The sequence below is a fragment of the Poecilia reticulata genome, chromosome 14 (assembly GCF_904066995.2).
Source record: "Poecilia reticulata chromosome 14, P_reticulata-male-v2, whole genome shotgun sequence".
Taxonomy (NCBI): domain Eukaryota; kingdom Metazoa; phylum Chordata; class Actinopteri; order Cyprinodontiformes; family Poeciliidae; genus Poecilia; species Poecilia reticulata.
In genome coordinates, this window is record NC_088843.1 from 10,434,533 (window position 1) to 10,444,971 (window position 10,439).

Genomic DNA, 10,439 nt, shown 5'->3' on the forward strand with positions numbered 1-10,439 from the left:
TACCGCTGAGTGCCGGGGGGAGTTGATGGCTCGACTGAGCTATGGCTGTAGGTTTGGCAACTGGACTAAAAAGAAACCAAGGATTATTCTTTCTCTCCTTCATGAATAATGAAAAATATAAAGTTGCGGCTTGGCGAGGGGTCTTTTTCTACAGCAGTAACTATTTTTTCCATGTTAAATGTGACTCCAATAGACGTGTAGAAAGACATTTTTTCAGCTGCTAGTAACAGAAGTCGTCGTAGCTGAAAAATAAAACTAGACTTGCAGCTCTGAGAACTGAAAATTCACATCTTTAAGAGCACAAACTGAAAAATGTGTAAGTTCTTGTATTTTACAATATGTTAACTCAAGCTATAATCATCCTGGAACCACAAGCCGTTCTGTTCTCTTTTCCTTTGACTTCAGGGGAAAAAGAACGATGACAGAATAGCTGCACAATGATTAGGGAATTGGATTGTGATATTAATGCTTCCAACACTCTCTGACCTTTAGCATCTTGGGCGCTATCATCTGTGCCGGATGTTGGCATCTGCTGTGGTGATACTCCATCCAACAGGCTGAATATTATGTTGGCATTCAGAGGATGCATTTATGATAATTGGAAATGCCAGCAGACAAACATTGCTTTCCAAACTGTCCTTTAATATTATTAAAATCCACTAACATTGCGATATGTCAGAAAGCTTTTACTTATTTGTCCACGTGTTGTTAAAAATTCTATCTTTCCAGTGAATCTTTCCTTTGTTTGCATGATGTTTGGTTTTATCATTTTCTAGTTCTGGTAAAGTATGGAAAGCAGAAACCAGGATGAAAAGATGTTGGTTCCCATCCTTTATTGTTTCTTCTCTAAACTAAGACCTTTCAACTTGACCTGGGTTAGGCGTCAAACCCAGGTTTTTTAACAAACTGAGGCTATCGGTTTGTTAAATTTTATAGCCTAAATGTGTTGAAATCTGCTGTTTTTAGTGTAAAATGTAAGAATTGTTTTATTTTAAAGTGGATTTAACTTTACAACATTCTTTTTCCATGATTTGTAGAACATACAGACAACAAAACGCAACTAAGTAATTACATTTTAATCTTTAAAATTTGAGTCTGGAAAAGTGTAGAATATTGAAAATATGTAAGTGACCCAAGAAAAGAAATTTGTCACTTTCAAGATGAAAGCTGTTCAGATTTCTGAACATTTGAGTTTATTATGTTTTTTGTTGTTTTTTCCCGCACAATGGGCCAGTACAAAATATCTGAAGGACTGGTCCTGGCACAGGCGCTGTAATATAATATAAATCAACAGGCACCTTTAATTTGACATGAATTTTTAGTCTTTAAAGTGCTTGTTTAACATGAGTAATCTATAAGTAGTCAAATAAATTTCCTCAAATATCCTCGCAATCTGCTGCAGTCGATTACAGAAACGCATCAGTGCATAAGATTTCAGTGACTTTGTCCTGGAGAAGTGTTTTTGCTGCTGTTCTTCTTCTGTGCGTGTGACATTGAGACCGGCCTGAAGCTTTGACAGGATCAGTACTGACAGCGACTGACGTGCCCTTCAGAGCTTTAAGTGTTGACAAAGTCGTTCCGTCTGAAACTTCCCGCTGTAACATTGTTTTCTTCTATTTTAATTCTTAAAACCAGCTTTATGAGCGGATCAGTCTATGTATATGTTTGTTTATATGTTTTCCTTGCAGTCGGTTGGTGCCTGGTAACCAATCGGGGACCTCTGCAACCCGTAGTCTTAAACCACAAAGAGGTGCCACCCAATACTTAAATCCGGCCGTATAACTCCAGCAGACCGGGAGAGGAGCTGTCTTCTATTTTGGGTTATAATTAGACCAAAGAACAGAGCCTGAGCTCAACGACTGTCTACACAACTGCCTTATTCAGCTTTACGTTCCACTGCCTTCGCGCTGCATGTGGTACAGGCCCAGTGTATTTCTGGATGTGCCCTTCCCCTCCGCCACGTTTGTTTACTCTCGACGGGTCGTATGGGTGTGGTTTTATTGTTGCGTCTGGAATGCCCTGATTTTTAGAAAAGGAAAGCTTAACAACGTGAAGACGGATTCACGGGGGGGAATTTCAGCTTTAATGAGTACACACTGAGTCTTTCTGGCTCGCTTTACTGCCGTTTCCCTCTAGGTTAATTTAGCTTCTTAAAATCTGAGAACAAATATGTATTTTGCACTACGTCTACTACAGTTTTTATTTTTTATTTCTGTAACTTAATTTATACTCAATTTGCCAGTTTTCTAAACTTAAATTAGAATATATGAGAATACAGACAATTAAGGCCACTGAGTTATTACTGGCAGCTTCTACATTAGATTCATTCTCATCTGCAATTGTCTCATTGATTTCACAGAATCCTCCAAAATTCTCCAAATCCACCTGCTGCTCTTTCTGCTCACCATCAATCAGTTCAGTTTAAAACGACGTCTAGTTAAGCACTCGTGTCCTGAATGCAGTAAATAAAGCCAACAGGTTTCCATCCTGTGATTACAGGAGAATAACTTGCTCATGTCTTTTCCATCCATGGCGATGAGGAGCTATTGATGGCAGAGACTGAAGCGTGCTTTGAGCCTTGTTATGATCTTATTTCAAGCACAAGGTAATCTTGTTGACGCACCCTTGTTGCTTGTTATGGGGTCGTAACAAGCAACCGATCGCTCGCCTGTGATTATCGCTCGTGAATCCCAGCGCCCCTGTTGTTGGATATTTCAGATTTCTCGCTAAAGTATCCTCAGGCGCATTAGGATAAAGGATCTAGCAATCTCCCAATTTCCTGCGCAGTCAGTGGACGCAGCAGCGGTTGGCGGGCCATGGGGTGTGTACTGTATTTAAATCTGAGTTTTAGATCCCACACTGAGACCCTCCAAGGCCTCATTTGCTGCTGTTTGTCCTCTTTTAGTTGCGTCTTGACCCACTTTCTTCTAATACGGTCTTCTTCTTTCTTTTTTTTCTCTCCCCATCTCAAAGCTACTGTGGAGTGCTACAACCCAAGGACAAATGAATGGACGTATGTTGCCAAAATGAATGAGCCACATTACGGCCACGCTGGGACGGTGTACGGTGGTTACATGTACATTTCAGGTGAGTGTGTGCTGAGAGTTTGTATTAACCTTCTGAAGAGTAGAAAAGCAAAAAAGATGCAACATTTTGTATAATTAGCTCTCAAATTTTATGACTACATTTAGCAGGATTTTGCTCATTTATGAAAGTCAAAATGAAAATAAATGTTGAAACATTTAATCCCAGGTTTAATTATATTGCAATTACATTTTCAGGACACTTTTCTTTCTTTCACAAAATTTCCTGCAGTCTCCACGAACTTCATCAAACTTGCTTCTAAATATATCCATCTGGCACGAACGTAAAGGGCCTTTACAGTCCATCCAAATGGCCAAATACATCACTAACATGCAGACCCCGGATGCTCAACACTTTAAATATAATACCTTACCAAATATGGCAAGAAAGCAGCCTTTACGACTGCGACATTGCACACACTGGTATTGCTATGACAATTGTGATTCAGTGCATCTATTGTCTACTTAAAAGCTCAGTTTGGGATCAGATGCTCGCTTTTGTCTGCTTGACTTGCCGAGTCCTGAAGAAAGTAACCCGTTGTTGACACTCTGGCATCACGCTTATGTCATGGTGGAGGGTTTGGCGCGTGCGGTGGACCTCAAGGGAATCACCGCCTGCTCTTTAGGCCTCACATTAACACTTGTTCCTGCGATTGGAAGCGAATCCCGCGGTATGGAGATGAGCCCTATTTTCTCAGTGTGACTAATCCAGAGCAGCACGACAAAAGGGGCGAACGTTTCTGCTGGTGGAGGGGAATTCAGGAGGATGGAGAAAGGAGAACTGAAGGAGGTGTAGGAGGTGTAATACACAACACTGTTAATCCCTCCTGGCCACAAGAAAAACCATCATCTTCCTCCTCTTGCAACACATGAACGCGAGCGGCAGCGGCGGCAGTTCAAAGGCGTAAGAGCTGATCCCTGATGCTGAAAATCCACGTTTCACAACAAACATTGAACAGCGTTAACGTATTCCAAAGATGTTTAAAGTTTTTTGAATGAGGTGAGGCGATTTGTACCACCTACTTGAACCAAAAAATAGCACCCCCTAGTGTCAGTCTGTGAGTGGTTCTTGTATCGATTATGGAGGTAGGTTTTTTTTTAGACTAAGCTTATTTACACAAAACCTGCATTTACCCCGGATATTTTTGTTGTTTTTTTTGTTTAACGAGGACATGACATCTAACTGGTAGTCTAACTCTAAAGTGCAACCTGCCTACTTGGACATGTCAAACCTGGCTTGAAACACTAATTGGTAAATGGCTGAAACACTGCAGGGGGGGGTAATAAAGGCCACAAAACTGCCCTTCTTCCTGGAAAAGGCTCCTAAAGTAAAAGCACACCTATAATTAAAATTCTTTACTCGTTGCGACTAAAATGTCACAATGAGTAACCTTTACATTTTTCCAAAATTTTGTTTCAGATTTAGACACCGAGTTGTGTGGAGAGAGTCAAGTGGCACAAGAATTACACGAGTCAGAAATGGGACTAAAAAACTGCTCACTCTAGTTAGTTGCTGGGTTGAAATGAAGCACAGTCCTGGATCAAACCAAAGCTGTTTGAGACGGCTACAGAAAAATGAATAAACCAAAGAAATATTTCTATTCCTTTTATTACCTTCACATGTTCATCAAATGTTTGTTGATCAATTTCCTAGGAAACTCGTTTTTTTTGTTGTACGTTACAATTGAGTCGAGCTGTAGTCAGCACAGTTGGACTAAATGAAGTTAACTGGGGCAAATTTTTAATTATTCAATGTTTCAGGAATCGGTTTCTTATTTGATCCTACTTGTTGCCGTGGGAAATATTGACAAGTTGGCAGAACATGTAGCCCTTTTAATTTGATCCAATATTAGCCGAGACTCGAAGGACGGCTGCTGGCACCTCGAGACATGATGGATCATTTTCACTTCAAGCTAAAGAACCAGAGAATATTTAAAACCAGCAAGAGCAGAAGATGCTGATGGTGCAATAGTCAAAATTATTAATAATCTCACTGCTAATAACTGAAGAGAAAGAGGCTACTTTTTCCCTCCGCTCACCGTTTTCTGTTTTTATTCCTCCTTCGTTGGAAATACAGCTTTACCACGTTGATATCAGGCGAGTCGGGCGATAAATTTTGTCTTTGTGAGAGCAGGCTCCGTACCCGTACCGCCTAAAAATATGAACTGTTGGGCAGTGTAATATCACAACACAACTTGCTTAATGATTGCAGCTGCTATCAGAGAGGAATCGAGCACCACACATGAAACGTAGCTTCAATAAAAATGCTCCAAGAGGTCGCTAAGAGGCCTCTCTGGCTCCCACAGTCTCCGGGGGTTAGAGTCTTGCGGTGCAAGGTGACCCACGCCGGAGTGCACTTCCTTGTCTGTCTGTCACAGCACATCAGGTCACTTTCTCCGACTGTGCTGCTGTGCTGTCTGAAGGTATTCTGTCAGCTGGATGAACCTGACAAATGCACTCAGTCCACAGGCCGTCACAGCCGCAGCGCCTTGGCACAATTCAGACATTACTAAACTACTGCCACGCTTTGTTTTCCTATAAACAAGCCCCCCCCAGCCCCTTTTTTTTTTTGTTTTTCTTTCTGTCGTTTTTTTTCTTTTTTTTTTTTTTAATGCTTCACTGAAACTAGACGTCTGCTCTCATACTCAACCGGTTGAATCATCTTTGGCTGCATCTTCTGCTCTGAACCCTCTTGGGCATGAAATAACATGAGCAGCTGAACACACCTGGATTTGGGGATTATCTGCCATTCCTCTCTGCAATCCCCTTGAGCTTCGTCAGTTTGGACATGGCTGTCAGCAGACATCCACTTTCTGGCCTCCTGATGGATATTTAATTGGCTTCAAGTCGGAGCTTGGGTCGAACCTCTTAAAGACATTTTCGTGTTTGAAGGAGAACTGCGAGGCCAAGAATGCTCTGGAGCAGAACAACATTTTTCTTCTCTCGACTTTTTCCACTCGCTGAAACATTTCTTTATAACCGCCTGTGGAGAACAGCCCACAGCGTCATACCGCCACCACTCTGTCCTGCTGTGGGCATTCGTATGGACAAACATTCAGCTGCATCTTTCCTGCAGATGAGAGGGGAAACCAATAATTGTTTTATTGAATAAGAGCCAGTAGACTCCGTGGGTTCTACGAAACGGTCAAGCTGTCTTTGGCGACAAGCAGATCTTGATGCTCAATACCGATTTTAAGTGTGGTCGTTTATACTACTAAGTAAGAGTTCTGTGTGAACGGTTTAAGTCCCCAAATTGTGTCGCATGCACAGAGGAAGAACGTTAACATTAAGCAAATGAAAGCACAACTAACAGCACCGACCTTTTGTGGAGCATTGACTGCAGGGAGGTTTGTTTGGATGTGTAGTCGGGTCCAGAGGTGGTTTGGATTTAAACGTTTGGGTGAAAAAATTGTGAATGGGGCTCTGGAGCTCTCAGACTGTAGCGAAAAAGTTGAATTTCATCTCGCTGTGATTTAATATCAGGGATTGGGGGGACAGGGAAGTTCAAGTTGACCTGCTGTCGGTTACACGTCTCCTCTGGACCCGGAGAAAGTCACAGTGATAATTAACCAAGCAGGTGTGAAGTGGGAGGCATTACAAGCAGCTGTCTGTCATAACTGGAGGCCCTGCTGTCACTCTTTGGGTTTGTGATGGTGGCTTTGTTTACACAAGCACACATTGTTGCGGTACAAGCCGTCACAAGGCTTCTGTGGTCAGTACTGTTTTCTGAAAAGGACAGAAGTATTACTCTGGGAAAAAGTTTCCATCAAGTTACTCTTCCATGAAAGGAAAGAAGCAGGTTTACCTCAGGGAAATCACCAGCTTTATGATTGAGCAAACAGAGCTGTTTTTCATCTCTATTTTTTTTTCCAGGCATTTTAAACTATTTCTGCTTTTAAATTCCTCTAAAAAGTGAGTTGTGCTCTGGGAAAGGATGAAGTTCTGGAGTTTCCAGTGGGTTTTATTGTCCTTACAGAACTGCATTCACGATAACGTAGCCCTGTAGTACGACTGATCGATACTCGCTTATCTCTGCCATTCACCTTTGAGGGATGTAACGTCAGAAACGAGTGCAGATCGTCCGTGGGCGATTTATTTATTTATGCAGGATCTCAACTCCTCACACCTGCGATTGTTATAGGACGTTTATAGAAACCGTCCTCTGTCGGTTCACCTCTCTGTCCATCCTGCGTCATCCAGCCGGAGTCCCGGGTGTGCCGGCACTCATTCATCCAGGTCACTGCTTGTACAAAACGACTCCGCAGTTATTCAGCGTCCGCTCGGCTGCACAGGGAAATGCTTTGAAATAGAACCATATGGGCGCACATGGCATGAAATACAATAACAGTCCGTCCTGTGGCGACTAATGAAGGGCACTGGCTTCTAGCTGGTGTTTGAAGGTTGAGATCGGCTCGGTTAAAACGTGCTGTGTCCCATTGCCCCTCTAATGTTGCTGATTAGACATCGAGACACTGGGATCCCGATCAGACGACACCGTATCAAAGAAAAGGCCAGACCCTTTGAACTGGATCAAAATAGCAGCACAGCCCCCTGAGGAGGAATTACAAAGATCCGGAGTTAACTCCAGCGCTGTTTTTCTTGTTGGGGGTTCATAATGGCTTCGTACAATTGGTGGATAAAGTAGTCGGGCTATCTCTTCATTTGATCAGTTAAGAAGGTGCAGCATCACAGATCTGAGTCATGGCAGCTGAATACACAGATTAAGCCGGAACAATGGACCGAACACACGATCGCTGGGCGGCAACAAAAGGAGGGATTGTGCCTGAGAACGGCACGCTCCACAAATCCTGCTCTGCGTTTGCTCCCCGCCTATGTGTGTGTGGCTGGGGGAGGAGGGGCGAGCTGGCTCCCACCCAAATGCATGCTGGGATTGTGTTCCTCTTTATTTTAAGCCTTCCCTGTAGACATGCCCTGTATTTTTTTTTTTTTTCCTCCCTGTTTTTTTTTTTGTTTTTTTTTTTTCCATCAGGTTTTTGTGTCCCGGCGTCTCCCGTCTGTTTGCGCATATGTTAACAGGGGCTTTGAAACGACGCACCGCTTTGTGCCGACTGTTCACAATGAGTGTTAAAAAGAGGCTGAGCAACCGCTGATGTTGCTCTAGTTTGTATAATTACTGTTTAATCTGTTTATTGGCTGAATTTGCAGCGTGGGGATCATGGAAGGATGAGTTTTAAAACCATAGAGCCCGGGGCAGCATTACAGGCTGGTGCTAGAAAGATGTTATTTAGTGAATGACTGATTAACAAGTCCATAAAGTGTTTTCCTCCCCAAAGATGATCAGACTGAGGATTAATTTTAGGGGTTTTTTTTACTGTCTTTTTTGCTGCAGGGGGAATCACTCATGACACTTTCCAGAAGGAGCTGATGTGCTTTGACCCAGATGCGGATAAATGGACTCAGAAGGCGCCCATGACGACGGTCCGGGGCCTCCACTGCATGTGCACGGTGGGCGACCGGCTCTACGTGATCGGGGGCAATCACTTCCGCGGCACCAGCGACTACGACGACGTGCTCAGCTGCGAGTATTACTCCCCCGCCCTCGACCTGTGGACGCCCATCGCCGCCATGCTGCGAGGCCAGAGCGACGTCGGCGTCGCCGTGTTTGAGAACAAGATCTACGTCGTGGGCGGCTACTCGTGGAACAATCGCTGCATGGTGGAAATAGTACAGAAGTACGACCCGGAGAAAGACGAGTGGCAAAAGGTTTTTGACCTGCCCGAGTCGCTAGGCGGGATCCGAGCCTGCACGCTCACAGTTTTCCCTCCTGAGGATATCTCGGGCTCGCCCTCCAGAGAGTCGCCCCTTTCAGCACCTTGATAAATAACGAGGGGTTGGCTCGGGTCTGCCCCAACCCCCGTTAACCTTCCCCCATGCAACCTTCTCAATAAACACTCCTTATAGACATTGTTTGCACTTCTTTCTCAGACATCCGTTCTGCATCCCTGAGTCCACAGCCCCTACAAACTGTGCAGAAACCTCTCCCTGAGTGATAAAGTCTACATAGGACATGGCTTGGCAACCTAATTACATGTCAACGTTGCATACTCAGCATATTTTGGCAGGAAATACCTTGACTTGAAACTTGACTTTGCAAATCAACTTTTCTACCTGATGTCCACAGAGTTTTCTTACGTCCCGTTTCTTTTGGCGTTCTACCTTGAGACGTTGACTACGTTGTGACTCTCTTCTACTCTATGCCAGGTTGAACTACAGGTGACCCCAGGCGACAGCGGAATAGTGACAGAAGAGCTCCAGAGCTGACGGTTTTTAACTCAGGGGTTGGCCCGGGCCCCATCTGCGTCTCCTTACAGTTTCAGCTCTTTCCTGCTGTTGGTATGAAACTGTTAACGAAACAATGTTTTCTAAATTTAATAAACATGATTTTAAAAAAATAAATAAAAAATGGGTGTTGTGGTTATTGACTGAGGCAGATTTGAGGTGAAGGTCTCGACATCTAAAGCTGGAAGTTGATCAATGAGAAGAGAGTATGTACAGATTATGGAGTCATTTTACAACAACTTGCGTGTTTTCTTCTTTTTGAAACAAGAATTGCATGGACAGGTTTGGATTTATTGTGCTTTTTCTCTCATCTATTCAACGTTGTAAATATTCTTACTTAAAAATATAGATTGAAGGACTTTTGTTGACTTTTAGTAATTTAAAGGAAAATGCAGAAATGTTTTCAGTTTGTGACGGGAAGAACAAGGCATCAAACTAAGAGACGATCAAACCTATCTGCAACCAGTGACGATCTCATTTCTTCACCTTTGGGCCCCAAACTGTGAACTTCAAGATGCCTAAGCTCGCTCCCACAGAGCCGGGTTATCAGTCTATCTCCAGATCCTGGGACTGGGGGAAAGAAATGGCCTCCATGCAGTAATAACTTCAACCCTACTGAACGCTTGTCAGATCAGTATGGATGCTCTGTTTCTGAGAGACCGAATTGGCAGTCTTGTGAAAAACGGTGCTTAAGGAACATGATTCAGTGTAACCAAGCTGATGACCAGCATGAGGTTTCTTTGTTTGGAATGACTGGGCAGAAGTGAATCTTTGTTAAATGAATCCCAAAATGTGTTATTCTTTCAACATGACTCATCCAGTACTATAAAAAACACCAAATAAGCCAAGAGTAGAGTAAACCATTTGGCTCTGGCTGAGAATTTGGAGAATGTTTATGGATAAAAACCGTAAACTAGTGTTAAAGCAATCGAACAAAAACATAATTTTATACTTTTTGTGGTAACACTTGATATGTTTCTTGGAAAGTTTTACAGAAACCACATGCTTGTTGTAGCTGTCAACGACTTCCTGGTATCGTCTGGCCACAAGCGGCCT

General features: G+C 43.2%; 1 protein-coding gene across 9 annotated transcripts in view; it reads left to right on the forward strand.

Annotated features, from left to right (window-relative positions):
• The window catches only part of klhl13 (kelch-like family member 13), a 56,550-nt gene extending 47,542 nt beyond the window's left edge, over positions 1–9,008 (forward strand). For all 9 annotated transcript variants that reach the window (XM_081615903.1, XM_081615904.1, XM_008427731.3 and 6 more), the window contains 2 exons: positions 2,974–3,087; positions 8,434–9,008. In XM_081615903.1, the coding sequence (XP_081472029.1) occupies positions 2,974–3,087; positions 8,434–8,921 (602 nt within the window). In that variant the 3' untranslated portion in view covers positions 8,922–9,008. The remainder of the gene's footprint in view (positions 1–2,973; positions 3,088–8,433) is intronic.
• Positions 9,009–10,439: the final 1,431 nt, after the last annotated feature.